At 41.2% G+C, this 25,610-nt stretch overlaps 1 protein-coding gene across 1 annotated transcript in view; it reads right to left on the bottom strand.

Moving 5' to 3' along the window:
* Positions 1 to 2,862: 2,862 nt before the first annotated feature.
* The window catches only part of LOC150076892 (uncharacterized), a 34,002-nt gene continuing 11,254 nt past the window's right edge, over positions 2,863 to 25,610 (bottom strand). Inside the window, exons 2-8 of the mRNA XM_090385718.1 lie at positions 25,189 to 25,303; positions 23,926 to 24,093; positions 22,297 to 22,582; positions 21,194 to 21,393; positions 18,492 to 18,661; positions 13,264 to 13,541; positions 2,863 to 3,046 (exon numbers count right to left, since the gene is read on the bottom strand). Coding sequence (XP_090241844.1) covers positions 2,863 to 3,046; positions 13,264 to 13,541; positions 18,492 to 18,661; positions 21,194 to 21,393; positions 22,297 to 22,582; positions 23,926 to 24,093; positions 25,189 to 25,303 — 1,401 coding nt within the window. The remainder of the gene's footprint in view (positions 3,047 to 13,263; positions 13,542 to 18,491; positions 18,662 to 21,193; positions 21,394 to 22,296; positions 22,583 to 23,925; positions 24,094 to 25,188; positions 25,304 to 25,610) is intronic.

Genomic DNA, 25,610 nt, shown 5'->3' with positions numbered 1-25,610 from the left:
ACAACCTCATCTCTTCCATCATGCAATATAATTAAAAAGATGAGGTTGCTGACTGATGTCTTTTAAGGTTTAGACTGACATCACGGCGAGTCCGATATTCTTTAGACGTTGAGGATAAGCTTTAATATGGTTTTTGCAGGTCGACTGCTGGACAGTTCACGGAAGGCAGCAGGATCAGCCAGTGTATAATTATAATCTCACTCTACCAGCTGGTGACTAGAGAGTCTGAGCAGTGTGTATGCATGAGGTTTGTCGAGGCAAATTTATGTCAAGGATATGGGTGTGTTATTATTATTATTATTCTTTCTTCTCCTCATGGGTTTACCATCCCGCGACGAGTACTGGTACTAGATTGGTGGGGTGGTTGTTATGTCCAGTTACTATTATTGGTCGAAGAATACTCTGAATGTCTGACAAGTGTTCAGGAACGCGGCTTTCGGGAGTTCCATGTAAGTGTTCTCTGCTAGGTCTTATGTGGGCTATTTGGCACGATGCATGTAGTTCGGCACGATGATCGGGACTGCCATTACTTCTTCCCTCGTAGGTTTTCTGGAGGATGTTGGTGTTGGGCACCGCTATCTCCATCATGGGTTATGTCTGGTCTGTTCTGCGGGATCGTTTCTTCCGTTATTATGGCACAGTCCCAGCATAGTTTGTGAGTAGGGAGTGTCTAGAACGGCCTGAGGTGAGTATTGTTAACACAGTACCCTTTTTTTGATCAACTGGTAATTTTAGGTATTATCCTGAAGGTATTATCCTCCTTAGGTATTATCCTGGCGACCTACTCGGGTTTGCGAGTGTATTCCGTATGGATGATCATTCTGCATCCATCTACAGTACCTTAATAATGGCTTGGTAGATTGGCGTTGTATTTCCAGGAAGTGATCCCTCTGGTTCTTAATCGTCATTTGTTGTTCAATAAGTTCTGTCAAAACTCTCCCTCCTTCTTTGCGGGCTATGGCCAGTCTCTCGATGGCCGGCTTCGGGTTTTGCTAGAGGCTCTTGGTCATCATTATTGTGGTCGATCTCACAATCTCTTTCCCAGTTCGGTGTTTGTCCAATATGTGATCCCGAAAGAGTATGTTAGTACTGGGTGCGTGTAGATGTTTATGACTCTGATTATATTTCCGCCATTCAGCTTTGAGTTTAGCTGTCTCCTCAGTCTCTGATGGTATTGTTCAGTCAGGCGGGCCTTGATCTCCTTCTGTCCTTACTGTTGGACCCGCATCATCCCCGCATATTTGTACAGTGGTGCTCAAAAATTGCATTACTTGCAAAATTCCCTGAATTTCTGTGAAATTTGGCATTATATCATATATGTTTTATAGCAGCATTACTTTATTGCATCATCAATCTTTAGAAAGCTCTCTTATCTGATGTCACGTGCCATACATGATTGCATTAATCTAGCGGGATTATAAACACAGTGCATATGCCCCAAGTCCAGTATTCTGTGCTGTTGCAATGGCTACGTTTTCACATTTAATTCCCCATAGGAAGAGTGATGATGATGCGTTGAATGAGGGACATTCTACCTATGAGATACATAAAAGGATTCATTGTAATTAGCAAAAGTGGCACGTTTATTACGAAAATTATTAGAAAATTGCAGTCTAAACAGAAAGAAAGGCAGTGGACGTCCAAGAATATCTTCTGCACAGCAGGATAGATTTCTGGTCCATCTCTGTGTCCGAAACAGAAGATCCTCATCGACTGATCTCAGATCAGCATGGGATGAAGATATAAGAGTAAAGTTAAGTACTATTACAGTACGCAGATGCCTTTCTTACTGGGATTAGGGACATGTTTGTGCACGAATAAAAAGCTACTTTTGACACAGGAAAAAAAATGAAAGCTCAGAGTCTAAAATGGGCAAAAGAGCATATAAGAGTCTGAGGATCAGTTGAAATGTATTATTTTTCTCTCATGAATCAAAATTCAACTCTCATAGTTCTGACGGCCAATTTGCACAATAACATGCCCTGGGAACAGCCCAGACATGAATCCAATTGAAAAATGTTGGAACAGTTGAAAAATGTTGGAACTTATGAACCATAAGTAACAGCTGTTATTTTGGAGAAAAGTTCTTATTTCATTGTATATTTACCCATAAGGCATAAAAGCAAACTTTTCTGCAATTGATACTTTCATGTGTATATTGTTATTACTTTTTATGTTCTTTAAACTATTTCTAAAAGATTAGCTGTCAGTTTAAGGCAAAGCAACCTAAAATGCAATGATGCAATTTTTGAGCACCACTAGAGGTCTCACACTCTTTCATGGTCTCAATCTCTTTACTGGTCTTCAGCTGGTAATTTTGTCCGACAGGATGCGTTGATGCAATCCATGAGTCTTGGATTTGTTTAAGCCACATTGCATCCTAATACCAGTGGTGAACTCTTCGGTTATCCGGATTAACTGTTGGGGTTGATTCTTGGTTTCCCTCATAGAGTTGGATGTCATCCTCTCTCACCTAATATCATCCATTAGGTGAGAGAGGATGTGCAGGTTCTTCCTTGCTTCTTTTTGTATATATCCGTATTTTTAGTTATTGAGCATGGTGGAAATTGAAGAATTTCTAGAAGTGTCGGGTTGATTGCACATCAGTGTCTCTGTGAGATACCTGTGGATCTCGAAGTCAAAGGGCTTGCGATAATCAATGTAGGCCGTGTACAGGCTGCGGTGCTTCTTGTAGGGTTGCTCCATAACTTCTGCGTCAATGGTCCATTTCTCCTTGCATCCTTTGCTTCTCTGGTTACACCCCATCAACTACTCGGGTGGGTCTTCCTGATGGACTGTTGTACTTATTATTCCTGAACCTCCCATTCTGTCATCTCTTGTGTGTCTGGTTTTACTTCCATTTTAGGTGTATCCAGCGGGCACGGCTATTATGGCTAACTTCGCTGCTCCAGGGATTACACCAGAACTCTTTGAGTGCCTTTCTGGTTCGGGTGGTCCGCTGCATTCATTCTCCTCTTGGCCGATTTTCCTGTTGAAGACTGTCTGGTTTTCATCAAATATCCGCTTCTGTTTTCCTTTGAGCACTCTGAGGAGGTATTAAAATAAAATTAAGATTATTTAATTACAGTATTATTAATTAAATAATAATTATTAAGATAATTTTAATGATTCTTTATAAATATCATCCATAATATGATATGTACCTTTTACCTAAAAGCAACAGAATTTTATAGAAACTGTTGTTAATAATAACGATTGTCTTGTGAAAATAAATTATACATTCAGTTATCTTAAGTGTTTAACTCCATTCCGCGTCTAAGATGAATCGTCATCTGTGGGTGGGAAGCCGCTCTCGCCATACCCTAGTTACCCCTTCGATTTTCTTAACCTCAAAGCTGGAGTCCATGCTAGTATTTTCGTTTGCTTTCAGTAATACTGTAGTATGTTTTGTTTATTCTTTATGATCGAAGACTCTGTTCCAGTGGGTTTGTCTCCCTGGAACAGAGACAAAACCTGGACCTGAGGGCCATTAGGAATGGATGCTGTTTAGTAAATCAGCAAAGGAAGTAGCCCGACGATTTTTGCTTTTATTTCATGTAATCTTGCATGTAGTCTTTATTTTGTTTTTTGTGTTACTTTCAACTTTTCGTTTTCTCGGTGTAATCTGTTTATCACCTCTTCAAATTCGCTCCAGAAGTGTAAGATGAGATTTATCTCGTCTAGAATGCAATCCCCACTCATTAGGATGTGTTCCATCCTGTTCGTAAGCTGAGCAGAGATCTCAAAGGAAGAACACTTATCTGTTGGTTGATGTCGCTGTTCTGGATTTAAAGGGATCCAAAGGTGCCTAACGCTTTATGGAACAAATTCGGAAGAAGATGTAATGGGAGGCTTCAGTGAGAAATAACGGATTGCTTTTGATTTTCTAGAGGAAAGGAGGTGCTTGTGGAATCTCATATTAGTTCTGATTGAAGAAAGAAGTGTAAAAGAGATCTGGGCATTACCAGTGTCAATTACTGGTGTGGGAGTAGGACTTAGATTTTTTTGCTCCTGCTTAAAGGGAGCGTATTTTTTACACTGTTGTTCTGTTTCTCACTGTTGTGCTTGCCAATTTTGTTTGATTTTGGTCATCCTAATTTGTTTTCTTTTTTTTTAAGAGGTATCTGACAGGGAGAAAAATAATATCCGCTTACCCCTGTAAATTAACAGGTTATATAGAATTTGTCACGCTATCTGTTATGAAGGAGAGAAAAATACGTACGAGCATATAAAATTGCCTCTCAAGGAGCTTCCAAGCAATTAAAATTCTCTGATAAATCTAATACATGGTTCAATGCTGACGTCAGGGAAGCATTCAAGAGGAAACAAAAAGCTTTCAGAATATGGAAAAAGTACCATAACTCAGCTGACTACCAGATGTACAAGAAAGAGCGGGCAATCTTCCTAAAATGTAAACGAAAAACAATCCGGCAACTGGTACTCAACAGAATAAACCACTCCAAACATATTACATCCAAATGCAACAAATATTTCCATATCGATGAGAAGGTATTTCAGGAATGGGTATCTTTGACTTTCAACGAGGTACCATCAGACCCAAAACTCACAAACCTAAGTGATTTCGTCATGCACTCTAGACAGCCCCTTTCAACTATGACTCTAACAAAACAACACCCTATAAATACCATCAATAGACTTCCTAATAAATAATTGCCCTGCGTCGGTGCGGACGCAAATTCTATGTGCTCCGTGTGTACGTCTAATAGTGAATTACTGTATATTCCCTATGAACTGTTGTTCCATGTGTAGTATCTACATGATCCTTAGGATACCAGGTACATGGTGGCATTCATCTTTGACCCGTGTGTTAATCAGGTAATTATTTATTAATATTTTTATTAATAGCAATTGAACTATGGACGTGGGCCATAATACCACCTGACCTCGTTTCAAGGTGATTGTTAATCTTCATGAAGAGAGCTATTTGACTGGATAGCCTCAGGAGTCGAAATGGCCGCTGCCCCACCTCTTGGAACTCTAATGCTGATAACCGACCAAAACACACAGTCGTGAACACGTTGCCCATTACTCTCTATGAACGTAATAGAGAAACAGAAGATTTCATTGAACACTCTTCTGAGAGAAATAAATTATATCTAAACGCGCTCAAGCTAAACCTGTGCAAGGAAACAATTAGTGGTGATGTGCCACCAGACGAAGTTAGCTACGATCAGTACATAAATAAAAATGCCACATTAACGCCCTTGAATTGCATCCAGGAAGTCACTCGTCAGCTAGTCCTAAACAAGACCGAACCACTGCCAGGCCTGCGACCAACTTAGTGATGGGTGCCGAACCGGGAAATAACCAGACTACCAAGTGCAAGACGGCCAGTAGAAACAGTTTGAATAGGAAGAAAACCACTTGGACGGGCACCGCACTATTCTCGAAGCTTCGGCCTTTCAAACGGGATGGTTCATAACCCAGACTCTCCCCCCCCCAACAGTTTGTTTGTCTCACGTTTGGCCCAAGACACGTCAGCACAACTCGTCGCAGATGTACTGATTGAGGAACTTCAATTAGACTTAAAGATTCAGAGATTGAACACTCGAAGCACAGCATATGCTTCTTTTCGCATCTATTGTGATAGAAGTCAGTTTGAAATGATTGGAACGTGCACCAAATGGCCCCTCGGCACCATCATTATGACATTTTATGCAGCACAAAGAAGTGATATCCATTAACGCTCCTGAGATGTGTTCACAACAGTCCAGACTCTGACTATACGATGTATCCCTATTCTCCAATAACAACCCAACTGCTCCTCATAGGAATAGCCGTAGGAAAAAAAAGGTAAATCCATGCTTCGCCCTTAACATTCCCACGGAAAGGGGGCTCCCAACGGTCATTCAAAATGATGAGATTGAAAATTGCCCAAAATCTCTGTCATCTCTCTCCCCGAATTTTGCGATCGCTATCATGGTTTCAACATATCGAAGGCCAACAACGAATCACAGACAGATCAGACCGCGTACATCCCTCGCCACGGTAAAGAGAACAGCTTCATTCCAACTCATATTCCAAAATGTGCAATCCACGAGGAATAAACTGAATGAAGTTGAGGAGCTCTTGCTGTCCAGTTCAATGGATGTGGTTTGCTTCGCAGAAACCTGGCTTGACCCCAATGAAGAAACGCTTTCCTCTACTTGACCTGCAAGGTATCAGATGGCGTGCACGTCTAGAGAAAACCGGAGGGGAGGAGGAGTTGCAATTTTTTTCAATGAGCAGGTATTTTCTATCCTCCACTCAGTATCGAGCCAGTCTGACTCTTTCGAGGCAGTTCTAGTTACGCTAAAACCTAAAAACAATAACAGCCAGAACAATTCTCTCAACATTGTCGCAGAGTATATCCCACCGGTTCCAGACGCACGAGTAGTTGATGAACTCCTCAATTGGCTGCTTAACCATCTCCATTCATCACTGAAACACGTCGTGTGTGGAGATTTCAATCTCCCGAATACTCAGGGAAACCTCAAGAGGACACTGAGTCAGCGTCTAGGTATATTAGGTCTCAAACTGGTTAGCACACCACCCACGAGGGGAGAAAGCACATTAGACCTTGCGTTTGTGTCAGCAAATTGTGTGGCTAATCAAAACCCTACAAGCAACATACAGTCTGATCATAACCCTATCATTCTCTCTGTGCAAATAGAAATGCCCATCGCTTCTGGAAGAAGGAAAGTCACAACCAAAACAATTACAGCGCCCAAATACCTTAATCCTGAAAAGTCTGTTTATGCAGTTCAAGCAATTCCATGGGATGCCCTTGAGGAATGCGATCCCGAACTCGGGATTGACCTGATGACAAGATGGATAGCCACTGTTTCTCTCTATGCTGCAACGAAGAAACTAACCATCACAGAGCATTGAAAGGCCTGGTGGAATCCAAAAGTCTCTGAAAGTTTTCACGTTAAACAGAATTTTCACAAAAAAGTGGAAAAACTCTGGCTCACCCTCAGACAGAACTGCCTATTCCCGAGCTAGGGCGCTTTTTATTCGGAACAAGAGGGAGGCGATAAAACTTCACCTAGAGAATACCATAAATAAGAGGAAGCCCTTCCATAGAATCCAATCAGATGACGCCATTGACTCACTTAATATGAGCAGTTAGCTCGACCATGTAACTAGGTTCACTGCTTAGCCAGAATCCACTACGCCAATGGAATTCCCAATCAATCCGATTTCGACAGACCCCTTAAATTCAGTTCACCCCACCAAAGACCGGCTGATCAACGCAATAAATAGTTTAGCGCCTACAGCCGCATCAGGTGCCGGCAGAATTCCTCAGTTTATGCTGAAATGCCTCAGTACATTTGTTGTTGATCCTATCCTGTCGTTATTCAACAAGATCCTTATTCAAAATTCTTTCCTCCTATGTGGCATGTCTATCTAGTAAGACCGCTGCCGAAAACACCCTCTGCTTCTCAGCCCAATCACTTCCGTCCAATTTCCTTTGCATCAAGCGTATTAAAGCTCTTTGAGAAATCTCTTCTGAGAACATTAACCATCCAAATTACGTCACAACAGCTACCACAAATCCACTATGCCACCCGGTCAAGATCCACCGCTACAAATCTAGTCACCACCACCACCACCACTACCAAGATCCGCGAGGCATTTGAGCACCGTTCGGAAATCCGATACGTATATCGACGTCCAGGCAGCATTTGATTCCGTATCCGTTCACGCGTTGGCAAGGCTACTACGTGAGTATTACCTCATTGGTGGAAACGTGCTCTGGTTTATTCAGACAATGCTGGAGAACAGGACCATTATTGTTCGCGATGGCATTCTGCGTATACCAGGACTATTACAGCTGGAGTCCCACAAGGCGAGGTCCTATCCGGAATCTTGTTCTCAGCTGTTCTCGTGCCATTTGTGACAGGCCGAACTGATATCCTCACCTCTGCCAATGACATAAAACTGTTTACTTCCATCAGCCCTGGAGACACTGCTGAATACATCAATACCTTAATCCTTCGGAAAATCCGGAACCTTGAGGCCTTCCTCTCCGGTTTCGGACTTCAAATCAATCCTGAGAAGTCAAAACAGTTGACTTTCTCTCTCAAACGGAGCCCAACAATAGTACAACCCATTTTAAGAGGATCCGCGATTTCTGCCGTCCAACAACGTACTGATCTGGGCGTTATTTTTGATCAAAAGCTCTCCTTTCTACTGCACATAGATCATTTGCAAATAAAGTTCTGTCGACTCCGGTGGATGATTTAAACAACAACTAATGCACGTCCATGACCAGGCTGTTGGGTGCAGGTATATTAAGACATGTGTTTATCCGGACATACTCAATAGCACCGAAGTCTGGACTTCAACTGCTACGACCCATCATAGACGGATTTTCGCGGGGGAATTCTGGCTACTGAAGTGGGCCATATGGAAATTTCCGCTTCCCCCTACACCAAGGACCACCCAGATGGTGGCAACTCTCAACCTCAGACGTCTTCCTGCCATCATTCACGAGAGAAGATTCGTCTTTGCCATCAAAATGATGGTCGGAGATATTTCAGTACTCACCTGATAATATCAGCGAGTCTCCGTCCTGATCAACAGCCTTGTAGCCTATCTACTGAAAATAGGTCTGGAACTAAACGTATCAAAATCAGCTCAACTTACTTTCACAAAAAAGAGAATCAAAAATGACATCACAACGGATTGCAAATAAGGAAAGTGAAGTCTCACACCGACCTCGGCTTGACTTGGGACGAGGGCCTCACTTTTCAGACCCATTTTTCGACCATGAAATCGAAGGCTTTCTCGGCGATGTGGGCAATTCGACAAAAGCTGACGGGGTTACTCATCGTCGGAGGATACGTCCAGCGGTGCCTACAACCTATCGCACTATATGCATCATCAATCTGGTCTTCTGCCCAGACGTCGTACATAAACAGATTGCTGGCAGTCGAGTACTGGGTAATGCGATGGATGAGCAGGGTCAAGGGTAACTCATTCACCATCTCCAGGGCTGTTTTATATACCAACTTAAATATCACTCCCTGGAGAGTTCACATCCAGGAATATTCTTCTTCTTTCTCTGATGCTTACCGGTATGATTGACGCCCCCAGTCTTCTAGGACTCATCTCTACTCCACGTACTGGAAGCAGTAATGACAATCCTTACGTACCGTTGCATTCTACACTGTCCAACCTGTGCTGCCTGAAGAATTTCTTCCCAAACAATGCAGTCAACCTTTTCAATTCATTGGAAATGGACCCTGTGAAATACTCTGAAAGCAAGCAGTGCAGAGTGAAGAACCTCTGTGAAGCGCACAGCTTACTTCAACTATAATTTTGTTAACACTTGCATTTTGTAAACAATATTGCAAATATACGCACTTGTGAAATATTGTAAATAATTGTAATTCTTGCGTTTTTGTACACCATTCTAGCCGGTCTACCCGGTTAGGAAATTAGGTGGTAGGGCCTGCCACCTAATTTCCTGAGATTTCACTAGCTAGGGCCTATTAGAAAAAAAAAAAAAAAAAAACGTGGGGTATGAGCTAGATTTTGCAGTTTGAATTTTGATGCTAATTTTAATTGTGTGGGGCGTGCGCTGGTGTACACACAGAGTAGAAGGGGAGACTGAAGGCTGGGGGAATGTCAGAAGTATGGGGGACGAAAGAGAGGGCAACCCCAAGGCTGGTTAGTGGGGCTTGGCCATGCCCCACCACGAAATGAAAGAGGGGGGCAGAGTGAGGGGAAATAGACGGGGACCGTCCCGCCCCCTCCCCTCTCCCCACCAGGGTAGGGAGAAAAGTGGGCCAGGAGAGGTGCCCAGTCCAGATCGCCAGAAGGCGGTCCTGCGGTCACAATCGTGATCAGAATCCAGTCCAGTGTTTAGTTGTCAAGTGTTTGAGGTCCAGTCCATAATTGTAAAACACTGGTGTTTGAGTCTCATAGGGTTCGTCGCAAGTATGACTGTCTCTCATGGGTGGGAGGCCCCCGCCAGCGTCCGTTTCAGTGTGAGGCAAGTTTTACCTCAGAATGGATTACTGTCATTTCCGGTGTTACTCCTTTGTTGTTTCTCTCTCTTGGGATAAGCCCCGTCCAGTGGGTGTCACAATTTCGCGAGATCAGTCATTGGTTGGTATTCTCTCTCTGATGGCTGATTCCATCCAGTCGCCATGTCATTGTGACAGTCATAATTATTTGTTTGTCTTGGTTTGTTGTTTGTTTGTTATTTGGTTTTTAGGAGTATTAGCAACTAAGGCCATATTGCTCCAGGATATGCGGTGGTCATTCCCTGACCTTTCCGCATCCTCCGTATTTGGTGGTGACGGGCTCGAACTCCGGTCTAATCAAAAAGAGTGTGTTACGCGCACTGCCGCTCCTCCCCACCTGGCTACGGAGCGCCGTTTGTCTTGGAGGTGAGGTCCAATCAAGTTCTATTGGCCTAGTTGACATTCAGTCTGTCCGCTCCCTATACAGGGGGTGTCTCAAAAATACACGTCATAACTTCAGGAATGAGCAATTCCTGAAGATAAGCCTATCTTCATCGTCAACATAGTTCCTGAAATGCTTGGTTTCCGAGTTTTGAAGGCCTATCTATGACACTTAACTGTTCACATCACCTTATAGTAATTGTTCAAAATGTCCACCTTATGCCTGAATACAGGCCTCACATCGACGTGTCATGGACTCGCGAAGACGATGCCAAATTCCTGGCATGTTTCGTATTGTCTCACAACCTGCCACAATTCGATTGCGAAGAGTTCCCCCACCAGCTACCAGAGTCGAATACACCAATGACTTTAAATGGCACCACAAGAAGAAATCTACAGGGTTTAAATCAGTGAGCCACGGAGTGAAAAAAGTCCATTTTACATTGGAGTTGAGCTATCCTTCAGGAGCCGCTGCCTAAGCTGACACATGTCCATGTCCAACTGTGGCATCGATACAGAATTCCTTCTGAACATGTTCTACTGTATTGTGAACTAGGACTGCTAATTTGGTATTTTTTTACCTATGCACTCGTATCTTATAATTACTTTTACCAGTGGAAGTTTATTCTGGTGTACATTTTTACCATGTTCACTTTTTCAAAAATTCACTGTAACATGAAGACTGCTGGGAGGATTCTCTCCTGAAATAATTCGTTCAATTTTTGCCAAATAAGGTAGTCGTTTGTTGGCAAATTGACAGGAGTTCTCCTCCTGTTGTGAGCATTTCTGGTATCCAGTTATACTGAAGATTTACTGAAATTAAATATAATTTTGCGAAGAACGTCGACGTTATGGATTAAATCATTGATCTCCCTTCATTTATATCGTATCCCCCCATGAGTTCAGTCTTCGTCAGTTATCCAAAATTTTATGGACTGCTGAGATAATTAAACACGTTTATCTATTAGTTAGTCGAACAGGTCTTACTGCTACTTTAATCCCTTAGGAATTCCCCCTCTTTCATAGTTTCGTATTCATTGATCCATTCACTGTAGAATTGCAGTATTCACTGTAGTATTGTATGAATTGCAGGGGCTTAGAGAGGCTACAGAAAATCTAGAATTTTGTCTGCTTGAGACTGTGCAAATTGCATGTATGATGTCGTTGGATGGTTAGAAAAGTGTAATCACAATCTACGTAAACTGTCCCGATTAGATTCAGGTAGATCAAAATTATTATGTAAATTATAGGGATTATGGCAATGCCAAATAAAAATAAGAGAACTTAAATTTCAAAAAAGATAACATTTATTCAAATTCTGATTTTCCAATACGTATAATATTCATATAAGTATACATATACACTGTGCTGCCACTTTATTAGGTACACCCCTGCTGTGCATACAAATGGTTTGTCCCATCCCACAACGTTGCAAGTCACATGACCACAGTTGCGGATATAAATGCAGAAGAACAACCTTTTAGCAAGAATGGGGAAAAGCAGTGATCTAACGGACTTCAAACGTGGCATGGTAGTAGGTGCAAGACGTGCTGGACAAAGCATCTCTGAAACTGCAGTTCTCCTGAACTTTTCACGCACCACAGTTTCAAGGGTGTATCGAGAATGGTGCAACGAACAGAAAACATCCTCTCAACGGCACTCCTGTGGAAGAAAATCGTGTTTTGATGAGAAAGGTCAGAGGAGGATGGCTAGAATTGTTCAAGCAAACAGACGGGCCACAATGTTGCACATCACGTCAGAATACAACCTTGGTGTGCAGAACAAAATATCGCAACGGACCACTAGTCGCACTTTGTCGTAATTGGGCTACAACAGCCGACGGCCACATCGCTTTCCTTTGTGATGAATGAAGAACAAGAGAGCACGCCTCCTGTGGGCACAGCAACACCAGCACTTGACTATCGAGGATTGGAAAACAGTTGCTTGGTCTGACGAGTCGAAGTTCCTGGTGCATCATGTTGGTGGAAGGCTCAGAATTTGGCGAAAACAACATGAATCCATGGACCCGTCATGTCTGACGACTACTATGCAAAGTGGTGGGGATAGCGTTATGGTGTGGGGAATGTTTTCTTGGCACACGTTGGGTCCATTGATACCCATATATTCAAGTCTGAATGCCACATCGTACCTAAACATCGTTGCTGACCAAGTGCATCCGTTCATGTTGACAGTTTATCCTCAGTCAGATGGTTACTTCCAACATGATAATGAGCCGATGCAGAAAGTCCGAATCACTACGGAATGGTTCCAGGAACATGACAATGACTTTTCTTTGCTGCAATGGCCCGCTCAGTCCATGGATCTCAATCCTATTGAACGTGTTTGGATGAGCTGGAAAGGGCTGTTCGCTGCTGGCCTACACCTCCGTCGAATCTCAAGGAACTGCATGACACACTCATGTCTGCATGGTACTCCATTCCTGCACAACGTTTTCAGCATCTTTTTCAATCTATGCCTAGGCTGTTTTGAAGGCTAAAGGAGGCTCAACACGCTACTAGGTATGTGTACCTAATAAAGTGGCAGCACAGTGTATATTCATGTATAGAAATTTAAGACGTTTCTTGTTTATTATAATTACAATTTTCATTTATCATTTCTTCGGGAAGAGTTATCCCTAAGTATTTTTTGGCCTATTTGATCCTGCGGGTGATTTTTCCTGGGTAGTTATTTTATCCGGGGTATTTTGTAAATAAGTTTTGTTCATATACAATGTTCCTGTGAATTTGGTAGAATAGTATATTCCTGTTACTGGAAATTTCGTTTTCAAATTTAGAATAAATGTAGTGAAATAGTTTCTAGTTATATGCATTAATTTATAATTTACTCTGCTTTTTTCTGTTTCGTGTTTGTTTTTGCTGCAGTGGATTGATCAGCAGCTTTTGTCTCTATATTTTGAAAGATTATCGAAAGGAATATCAATAAGCTTCCTGCTAGTAAATTGGACATTATGATCTCTGCTCTGTCTTCAAATGGTTTACCACAAATGGTATACCATGATTTCGTTGTGTTCGTCAAACTCTTTTCTCCTCCCGGAATACAGTCAAAGTTGAAAGTAGGATCGCTGTAGTCTTCGACGCACAGGTACTTCTTTCTTTCGATTGACTGCAATAAATAAAAAAAAATAAATAAAATTTAAAGGAAATCGAGTATAGATATTCCCCAGCACTAACTTTATATTATTCATTCATATACAAGTAAGTATAACCACCTTTTTATAAATGTCAGATAATATTCTTCTTGAATTAAAATCATCTTCTTGATTTAAAACAGTTGTACCATATCTTCGCTGGTTCAACCTACCTGCCGGATCTTCTATGCCATATTGGTCTTCACGCTCCAGCGGTGGCTACTAGACAGAAGGCTACATTTCGCATCGGTTACTCTAGAATAGAGATATCCAGGAACTCCTTCTTCAAAAGAACATTGGCACTCATGAATAAGTTTGACGTGGATATGGCTGTGAACAAGAAACAGTTTCTCAGAACTATTTGGGGTAGGTTGACGGATGAGTTCTGGGCTAAAGACGTCTTCATTAATTGTCTGTTTGTGATGATGTCTCCTGCAGCAACCTGCTCTCTGCGATTTTTCATGGCGCTGGACTTGATGAAAACATCATGAAAACCTTTTTTTATTTCCGTGAATTGGACTTTTACCATTTGAATGAACTGTCACTATACAGATCTGTGCGAGCCCCTTTAGCCAATAACTACAAAGAAATAAGAATTGTCCAACAGAATGCACAGAGAGCTAGGGGGTAGCCGACCAGCTAAAAGTAAAAATAGAGGAAAATAATCAAATAGATGTGGTCTTACTTCAAGACCCCTTTGTCCGCTCGGGAGTAGTTACAGGATATCCTGCAACGTACAAAACAGTTTATTGCACAACAGAGAACCCTTGGGCTGCAATAATAGTCAGAAATCTAGATATCACTACCACCAAGATAAGGCATCGAAGATTTCTTCCTCACAACAGGACTTCAAGTTACAAACCGCCCTGGTCATCTCCACACCTACAGCGGCCCCCTCTGGGAGAGCAACATTGACGTTACAGCGGCGACTATTGCTGTCAAGCTCGCCAGATGGACTGTTCAAGAATCCTGGACTAAGTCGGACCACAGAGCGATATCATTCTCCCTGGTTCGCTCTCTGGAACGTACCCTTCCAGTCCCCAGAGATGTGATACGTTATAACGTCAAGAAGGGTGACTGGGAGCGCTTTCGAACTGAACTGTCAACGAGACTCCCTGAAAATATTCCACTCCCTGACACATTAACTCCGGATGACTGTGTGAAAAGCATTACCGTTTCTATCAGAAGCGTCTGCGACCATTCTATCCCACGCAGAAGGCCCTACAGGTATGCTGTCCCTTGGAGGAACCACCAGCTAGACGACCTAAGAAGAAGGGTCCACCATGCTAGGAAAATGTTCCAGCGGGCAAGGGCGACGATGTCCCCCCAAGAGATTACGGCAGCCAGGGAAGCTTACCGCACAGTCAGGAATGAATATACTAAAGAAATTCGCAAAAACAAAAATCAGTCGTGGAAAACTCTGGTGTCTACCTCCGAAAATGAGAACCCCTGGGGCATCGTTTTACAAATTGTAACTAAGAAATTACCAAGTGGTGAGGTGCTTGATACAACACTGATAATAGACGGTACTTCCACCTATACCTGGGAGGACACTATAAATAACATTCTTGATACCATTTACCCTGTTGAAGGGGCACCCTTGACGCAACAGCAACAAGAAATTATCAACCAAAATTTAAAATACCACACAGCAATGGTGGAGCCCCCGTTCACCGGATTTGTTCAATTAACAAGACGAAAGACGGAAAAACACCAGGTGCAGACCTGCTGGAGGTAGAAGGTCTCAAAAAATTCGCTGAGGCCTGCCCATCTATACTTCTCAGCCTACTGAATAAGTGCCTGGTAGAGGGTACCTTCCCAGCTTCATGGAAGACTCCAATCTTAAAACTAATTCTGAAAAACTCGGACAAGTCACCAAGAACCCAGCCTCATATCACCCGATTGCCTTACTCTCCGTGATGGCCAAACTACTAGAGCGTCTACTCTTGTTTCGACTTTCTGCCTGTTACGAGGAACACCAACTCTCCTCAGAAAAACAATATGGCTTTAAAACAGGCTGCAGCACTGAAGACGCTATCAACAATCTGATCACCCAAGCAACGTACTCAGTTTTTAAGTACTCTCTTGCTATATTGGTGGATTTTGCGGGAGTTTCGACCACCTGTGGTGGCCCAGCGTTCTTCGCAGACTTCGGCAATCAAATGTTTCTAAAAATCTATATAATAGTTTGAAGTCTTATCTAACCAACAGAAAAGTACGAGTTACTAACAAATATCAGACAGTTAGCAGATTCATCCACCGGGAATGTCCGCAAGGCTCTGTGGTTGACCCGTTCCTCTGGTCTGTTGTCTTGGACGAGTTCCTGGGATTGGACCTTGGGGGATGGGGGGCTGAGCCCTTGGCCTTTGCGGGACGACCTTTTCCTCTTGGTGCGTGCGGACACTAGGTCGTCCTTGGAAATTATTGCAAATGCGGCGGTTGTGAAGCTCCAGAACTTGGCAGCCTTGGACAACCTTACCATCTCGGCAGAAAAAACAAAATCCATTTTCCTCAAGGGCAGACTACAAATTAGAAGACCACCTACGATGAAATTAAACTTCACTCCCATCCGACTGTACACGGAGGTAAAATACTTAGGTATTTACATTGACTCGGGTCTTACTTTCCATAACCACCCGAAATATCTAGCCACCAAAATCCGGAAGTATGTCGCCATGATCAGGAGGGTGAGCAGAGCCGACTGGGGCTCGAAGCACAAAGCTCTGACCCTAATATACAAAGCAGTATATGTCCCGATAGTTTGCTACGGTGCCTCCACCTGGTACAGAAAAGCTACACTAGCAAAAAACAAACAGAAGCTGGATACAATTCAAAGGTTCATGCTGCTATCAATTAGTAGGGCATGCTGCACTGTTAGCACCCCTGCCTTGCAAGTTCTAACAGGTTGTCAGCCACTCTACCTAGAAATAGTCAGGCGCGGCCTATATTACCACCTTAGGAAAGGAACACCAGCTGAAATCGTAAATCTCCAGCTCGAACTTGCAAATGACCCCAAGGTAGAGAAGAGGAGAATCACCCAACACCTACAAGCGACATGGCAACAGAGCTGGGAAACCACGCAGAAAGGAGACATAACGAGGCGATTCCTCCCAACTATTAACCATAGTGTGGAGAAGAAGAGTCCTGGGGGGCATCTCATGTATGAGTGCCCTGTCTATGAGAACAGTAGAATCAAATTTGTTACCGTACAAGGCACTAACTGTGTATGCGCAGGAAATCTTCGCACTGAGGCGAGCCAAGATTGCTGAAATGAGAACAATATTGGATCATGCAGCCCAAGGCCTGAATCAGACTAGCGTGGATTAGCTCTTTTTCTGCTAGAGGACACTGCCTTGACAACTTGCTAATCCTTTAAGGGTAGGAACACCGCTGGCACCATTCTGGTGCTGGACTGCTGGCACTCATCGAGTGCGGGATACTGCTGCAAACCCTTTATAGGATAGGATCAGCTGGCACCGTTCTGGTGCGAGATTGCTGGCACCCTGGAGAACTCCTGAGTGCAGGATACAGAGTCCACTGGCCTCTGTTGATCATGCAGGGACACCTGTCCCCTGCTACTTTAACTCACTCTCAGACTCCTATTTTCACCTCACAAAGAGCGAACTACTCCTCAACTTCAGTCCGTCCTCCTTTTCCCTCTTTCTGTTCCGTCTAACTCGTACCCCTGTTCTATGTCCCCCCCCCCTTTTTTATTTAACTTGGCCTCTGTCAGGGAGCTCAGGCAACCTTGGCAAAGACCAGCCAGAGTATAATGGGCAGCCTGGCTCACCTCCCAGTGGTGGTGGCGGGAAACGTGGGATCCCACTAGGGGCTCTGCGGCCAAGCAGCCAGAGACACAACAACAAAACATAACGCTATTCTGACACAAACCAGACATTACACTTTTTTCTGGATTTTACAGAGATTCTGTACTTCTTCACAAAGTACCATGGTGCAAATGTGGGAAACCACAGGTGGCGCCTTTCACAAAACACTATGTACAAACTATACTATGCACACTTTGTACAAAGTGTATTATTCCACTATTTATTTTTATGTTTTGTACAATATTTGTTCTGTTATCTTTTTTTCTTCTCTGTTATACACTTTAACTGGGCACATTCCTGTTCTGTATATTATAAGCTAAAAATTAAATATGTTCCTCCATTCGGCCTTTAACGCAGCCACAAGTTCGGTATTGTTCTTTGGGCGATCTCGACGTGCACGTGCTGACGATCCACTACATCCCAAAGACGCTCGATAGGGTTCAGATCAGCACTCTCGGCTGGCCAATCCTACTTTTCCACACTCATGGCAAAGATTTACGAATGATTCTTTGTAGTTATGATGGACAGTCCAACGATCGATGCTTCATTTTCAAGTAAAGAATTTGAAAATTTTGTTTTAAAATAAAAATTGAATTGCACGGGCATGTGTATTCAGGGAACAGTCGTGGTCAGTGGGTGTTATTTGTTGTTCCCTAAAGCGGAAACGATATGTTCAGAGACAAAAGGGGATTCACTCCCATGAAAGAAGATTGGTAATAGTCACGAATAACAGACCAAGAGTTTTAATGTTATCGAATTGTCCCAAATTATGATACAAAAAGAGACGTTGATTTTTATTTCAATTAGGGGCAAAGTGCAATGAAGGTACTTGTACAGATGTTCCATCATTCAAGCTAGATTTCGTCTAATCTTTGAAGACCTCGAATGAAAAGTGGAGCGAAACAAAATCATGTTTTAACAAACCCTGTAAGTTTTTCGAATATTGAAATTTTACCGATATGTGCAGTACATTTTAAATGAAAAGATATCTGACTCGAACTCAAGTCTTTTTAGCAAGATACTGAAAGGGAGAATTTCTATAGAATGAAACGCCCATGCTGCTGGGCAATATAATTATGAAAAATACTATTAACTTACCAAAACGAAAGGAAGTGTTACTATAGCCGTTTCATTACAATTGCCAATTTGTTGATGGATTCCAACAGACTTAATGTCCTGTGGTCTACCAAACAGAAGCAGATAAATATGTAAAAGGGCAAGCGGTAGCGTAATAAACAACAATTCTCTTCCCATGTACATTTGAAGACCTAAAAGAAAAAAAAAAGTTACATTTTACGTATTTAATTTAAATAAATGACAGGTATATTGTATATTGATAATGAACCTCTTATAATATGCCTTTATTTGAATTTCGATTTAAGAATTATAAAAAAAATTCAAATAAATAGTTAATTACTTTTTTCTTTGAATTTTTAGTTACTATTTAGTTTTAAAAATAGGTAGTCACAAATAAATAAAATATCCACAAAATTAACAGAACACGTAGAGAACGTGGCGTAGCTCGTGCAGTTTGCGATAAAGTGGGAAAAAATTTTGGAATGGTAGTGTACCATAGAATAGCAATGAAATTAGGAAACAAGAAGGAACTTCGGACAGGTATAATGGACATTTATGAAGGTTGTATAAAAATTATAAAACGGTCATTTTACAGAAGTCAATTCAAGATGCTCTAAAATATAGTCACGTGACATCGGTACGACGTATGATCCCTTCCAACGTCTAAATAGGCCACACAGCGGTGAATTATGCTCGATATAAGTGTCTATAAGATTCTGTAGCAACAATTCCCATTCTTTCACCAGCACAGACTTAACCCACGAAGGTCTCTGGAAAGGTAGCATGGTTTCTTCTTCAGGAAACCCGGGTGTGGTTGATTTTCTGTTCGCTGGACGAAAAGTCCAGCAATTTACAGACAGTATACACGGAGCACTATGGCCTTAGTCGTTGATGCTCCTAAAACCATACTACAACAAAAACAACTCTGATGTTGGAAGGATGGTACCTCATTCCTCATTGTCTCCAGGTGAAAGAACGTCTAGAATCTTTTTGTAGGCTAAAACAGGATTCGCCAGAGAATAGAACTCTACCCGATTTCTCAGGGTTCCAGGTCACTTGTTCATGGCTTCCAGTTTCTACGAGCTCTGTGATGGTTTGGGAATAGTGTGTTTATGGTCTAGCAGCACCAGGGGTTCCCCCCATCTCCGCGGTGGTTTGGGAATAATGGGATATAAACCACTGGCTTCCTTGCATATAGAGTCCACTTGAATTTACCCTTCTTAACACAGGTTGGAAATGTTTTCAGCAACCTCAAGAGACAGCTGATTACAGGACATCGTAGGGTTCCATTCTGCTGTTAGAGCAGATAACGGTCTGTTCTGCTTGACCTATTCCCGGGCGACCTTGACCAGCTCTTTTTGTAATTGTTCCTCTCTCTCCTAAAATTGCTTCCATGGTACCGAGACTATACCGCGTGATACAACCCCCTGGTTTCAAGTTGTCCAACTGCCTACCATCTCAAAGAATAATCTAAACCAGTGCTTCTCAAAGTGGGGATATCACCCCCTGGGGGACATTTGAATTACCCATGGAGGCGTTAGGCATGAAAGGGGGCGACAGGGGGACGATAGGCATGAAAGGGGGCGACAGGGGGACGATAGGCATGAAAGGGGGAGGATAGAGCACCATCAATGATTGGCCATTACAAGGGTTTTATGGTTATTTAAAAAATGCTGTGCCAAATATTATTACTGTTCATTGTGTCATTCACCGTCAGCATTTAGTTGCGAAAAAACTTGGTGATCAACTGCACAATTCTCTACAAACTGTTATTACTGCTATAAACAAAATTAAGTAGTTGTTGTTTGGTAATCCATCGCATTTTTCAGAATTTTGTTATGAGCTTGGCAATGTGGGGCTTGAAGGTCAGTTTGCAATCGAAAACTACTCCCAAGTCTGTATATGTATTTACCACTGGAAGGAGAATGCCATCTAGAGAAGCTTGGATTTCAGTGGGTTGGTGCTTCAACGAAAAGACAATTTGGGCTGATTTTGCAGGATTAATAAGTAGTCCAAATTGATGGAGATGGGATTCTAAGTCGTGTAGCTTTCTATTGATCTTTTCATTAATTTTTGAGATATGTTCGACCGGGTTAATCTGGGTGTAGCTTAATATCGTCAGCATAGCAGATTATGTCTTCTTTCTCTTGAACAAATGGAATAATGACTGCAGTAAATAATACTCCGGAGAGGACTCCACCTTGGGGAACTCCTGCAGTGATTTTTCTTGAGATTATATCTTGATCCGCCGTAAGAACAGTGATTCTGTCTGATAGCAGGGTTGTGATAAACCACAACAAGTCACGTTTTATATGGAAGTAATTTTCTAGGAGGTGAACGAGCGAGGGAATGCTGATTGAGTCGAAGGCAGCTTCCAGGTTGACATACGTAAAGGCAAATTCTGCTTTAGCTTCTAGTTCACTGAGAATGGTGCTGGTTATGGATGTTAAATTGGTGACTGTGGATCTTCCGGGAATGGCATAGTGAATTTGTCGGAATTAGCATATTTGATACTCGGAAGTGTATTGGTGAGCTAAAAAAAACCCTGGCGAGGGCTTTTTTTTAGGGGGGCGGTGATCCAAAAAAGTTTGAGAAGCACTGATCTAAACGAAAATGGCTTGTCAGTAATTTATGCGTTTAATTTTTTAAAATTATCCGCTTTCAAATTCCATGCTGTGAGAGCGCAGAAATTTCCTTTTGACTACAAAAATACCGGAATTTACCTTTTCCTCCTCGATACTGAGCATTCCCAAGTGCTGTGCAGAAGAGAATTACATGTGCCAGGATCGCCCAAGCAAAACCATACATCATTGATACTCCGAACCAATTCCTCGTAATAATATGTAGAACAATATATTCCATAAAAGTCAAAAGGGTTACAAGGACACCAGCACAAATGGATAATGGAACTATCTTCTGTAGCCTGAAAATAAAAACAAGATTGTTACTTTTTCATCGGATAGCAACTATAGGTTCAATTAGAGAACTTTATGTTTATTTAGATTTTATATAAGTTTGATTAATCTTCATCGATAAAGGGCCCTCACGATTGCACAGTTGGTACTGAATTCGAGCCCCTGCGATGATGTGAGAAATATTTTTGGATCTTTTTCGCAAAGTGGCTGAGTTAGTCGATATCAGGCGAGGTAGCACGGGTTTTTCTAGTGGAACTCGGTTTATCTTCCAGCAAGCAGAATATCGACCTCAGGACAAACGCAATTTACAGTCAATATACATAGAATAATATGGCGTTAGTCGCTAATGCTCCTAAAAGCCTACTACAACAATATTAATAAAGGTATTGTGGGGTATTTGTAGAGCTTGGTCACTTTGCACGCTTCTAGTTTCGTTTTTCTTCATGGACTAATGTTATTATTGGAGTCCCCCAAGGTTCGGCGATGGGCTCACTATTGTTTTGTGTATTTATCAATGATATTGATGAAGGTAGGCGTTTCAATAAAGCAGTGAGGATTGCTAATCAACTGGAATTGGATTTTTTTGTAAGTTACAACCAGTTTAAAAAAGATCTGACTAGGGTTTTTTTTGAATACTGATCCTCCTGTATAGCTTCTTAAGAGATTATTACAATTTTATCTTATTAGCGTTTAAACCTGCTTTGTTTGTTACTCTGTTATTGAATTTTGTTATTATTTGTTTCTATGTACTTCATCTGATCTTAGACCTCTGTAATATGGACGTATAAATTAAAAAAAAAGTCTTTAAAATTAAAAAAAAAAAAAGATTTCTTAACAGATCACTGGATGCTAGCTCAAAGACTTATTGGTGTTACATTCTACCACAAATAAGATCGAAATATAAAACTTACTTGGCATTGTCTTTTGTTTGCAGTAACGGCAGCATCAAATGTGCCATCCACACACTCCAGGAAGTGAACATCATGAGACCACCATATTCAAAGAGAGGAACATTATAAGCTCGATCTTCTAAGAAAGGATCAGCGTCATTCCAAGTCCACCACATATATTTGGCGATTGATGGTTCTGCAATTATATCAACCGCTAAAGAAACCAGTGAAGCAGCTGCTCCTTTCTCTAGTGGCGGCAAATTTGCAGATTTAACAGCAATCCATCCCATCAAGGGAAAGACGTAATCTAAATGAAAAGAAACTGGTGATTAAAAATAAATTTTAACAACCGATGTATAATAACTGAAGTAACGCAGTATGCTACCTGTTGCTGTACTTTTCTTTAATCTCCAGTTTAACAGCATGTTCATTTTTCCAGAAGCAGAGGGGACACAGTTGCAGACTTGGTTTAATCGTTTAGAAAAAAATCATTTCTGAATTAAAGTTGCCAAAGGGTTTATTTGAATAAAAGATGTTTCTGCGATGTACGGATCAAATCTAATGAATATCGGGACTGTTTTATCTAAATAGTACCAGTACGTTCATCACTGACATCTCAACTTCTTAAATGTCGATCTCCAGGTAGTTCTACATTTCCCAGAAGAAAACTTGATACTCGAAGAAAACTGGAAGTTTTTCAGTTTGGTTTGATTTTGGGTTTACTGGTGCGACAGCAACCTAGGCTATAATGCGCCAACCACGATTTTTCAGTAATCAGATCCAAGAGTACAGAACTCCATTGGAAATTTCAAAAGACTTAACACGAACAACCCACGTAAATAATGAAAGATAATACTTATTTCCAAAGACAGTCAGAATTACCCATCTTCAGCCGAATTTCAGCGAAATGGAAAAGTTAGAGAGTCTTATAGGATCTTCAAATCTTGCAAAGACATTTAGAAAAGGATTATAAAAATGGATATTACGAAGTAGCCTGTTCTCGTGCATCTTTTGTTCCATTATATTCTTTAGGACTTCTAGTATTTCTACGTAATCATCCATAAATCGAATTTTCAAGAAGGGCAATGTTAAGATTTTCATCTAGTTTGCTGTTGTCCAGGTCATCCATCACTACGGTGTTATTACTGCAACTTACACAATTACACCTTTTTTTAATATGAAAACACTCCAGACCTCAGTTGAAGTCCACAACTATTTTTATGAAAAAAATCATGTGGTTCTATCCAGTAGAGGAAAACTTTTGAAAGTGGTGCTCTCTTCAGTGACCGAGGTTCAACACATTCCTCCCATTTTCAGATATTGCTCCGGCTGACTTCTTTCCATTTCCAAAACTAAATATGAAGATAAAAGAGAAAGGGTTTCATACCATCCAAAACGATTTGAACCACAATACCAAAGAGGCAACTTTGGAGGAATTTCAAGAATATTTTCATAAATTAAAAGAGAGGTGTAGCAATGTATATAGTGTCTCATGGACACTATTCTGAAAAATAGTGTTTTTTCGATGCGATGTTACATATGTACGAAATACATGTTATTTAAGCAAAATTTAAAACTAAACAAGTAAGAACAGCTCAATTAATTAAATATGTCTGATTAATCAAGAATGTTTCCAAAATATTCACTTACAACAGCAAAAGATATACAGTGGTACTCTGGTGCCAAAGAAGCTAATTATTCCTATTTGATAGAACCAGCAGTTGAGAATGGGAAATACAAGATTAATAGCCTCTGCTGTTATTCCACCGAAGAAGCAAGTAAGAAGAAAGAGAATTTCTTTAGTTCCTCGTCTGAAAGCTGTAAAGTTCGAAAAAAAACACTCCTGTTAGTTCAATTATTTGTACTTAAAGATATTTGTCGTATTCAATCAAACAACAAGAAATGAAATATAGCGCAATATTCGAATCGACAATAATTTTATAAAAGAAAACAAATGCTAGACGCCGATTAACATGGTGTAAGGAACGCGAATCCTGGACTGTAGAGCAGTGGAAAACAGTCCTATGGACAGACGAGTCGAGGTTCGCACTCTACCAGTCTGATGGTCGTTCTTTGGTGTGACGAATATCAATGGAACAGTTCCTTCCTGATTATCCTACCAACGATGAAGTTTGGTGGAAGCAGTGTCGTGGTATGGGGTCCCTTTCATAGTTTGGCTTGGACCCATTAATCGTTATCGACAAAACCATGAATGCTGTGCAATACCAGGACAACCTGGACAATTATGCACTTCCAACATTGTGACAATACTTGTATCAGCAAGACAACGCGCCATGCCATACTGCTTTGGTCATAACAGAGTGGTTTGAGGACATGGGTTTGGAAAATTTGGATTGGCCAGCCCAGAGTGCTGATCTGAACCCTATCGAGCATCTTTGGGAAGTATTGGACCGTTGGATACGTGCACGTCGAGATAGTCCAAAGAACAAGGCCTAACTGGTGGCTGCGTTAAAGGCCGAGCTGAGGAACATATCATGTGACATTTATAAAAATGTCGGTTGAGAGTATATCGCGATGATTGAAGGCTGTCATAAAAGCAAAAGGTTTCAGCACAAAATATTAAATGAAACAATAAAAGCTCTTTTTTTTTACAGGCAAGTGTCCAGCAGTGTATATTCATGTATAAAATAAAGATAAAATGAAAAATATGAGGCGAAAAGGTAATTGAGTGATAATAATGATATTACAGTTATAACTAAGCAGCAAAGATACAAAGTATATATGTAGATAAAAGTATATATATGTGGTTGAGGTAATAAAACTATTAAAAAGCAGGTAGATTTTGTGGAAATTTCACAAAATTGCAAAACTAGAAGGATAGAAAAAACAGGGATTACTGAAGATGGATGTAAAGAATGAGAATATTCTAAATAGAAATATTTCGTAAATTACCTAATATAGCAGCGATGACAGTTGTCACCCAAACAAGAATTTCTACTGTAACTGTGGAGAAGTTCTGTTCCCACAGCTCAAAGGGATTGCTAAATGTCACAAACCATTTCAATAGCTGAAAATATAAAAACAATAAGAATACATAAAACACTATTTTGAAATAGATATAAATAAAAACGTTGTAAGGTTTGAATTCATATACTGTATTTCTCTTAAAGTATATGAGGCGTATGGAATAATAATAATAAAAAAATCAGAGCTCAAAAATTTGTTTTATTTTTATACAAAATAATCACCACCTGATTGAATGAACATATTAAACTGTTGTGAAAGTTTCTGAAAAGAGTCTGAGAAGGCTCCAAAGATATGATGTTCAGTACAACGATTACTTTTTTCTTTATGTCCTCCACACGCCGAAATCT

This window comes from Mastigoproctus giganteus, chromosome 12 (assembly GCF_048544385.1).
Source record: "Mastigoproctus giganteus isolate SK-2022 chromosome 12, ASM4854438v1, whole genome shotgun sequence".
Lineage (NCBI taxonomy): Eukaryota > Metazoa > Arthropoda > Arachnida > Uropygi > Thelyphonidae > Mastigoproctus > Mastigoproctus giganteus.
Note: the sequence above shows the minus strand (reverse complement) of the source record. Positions and strands in the feature narration are given on the sequence as shown.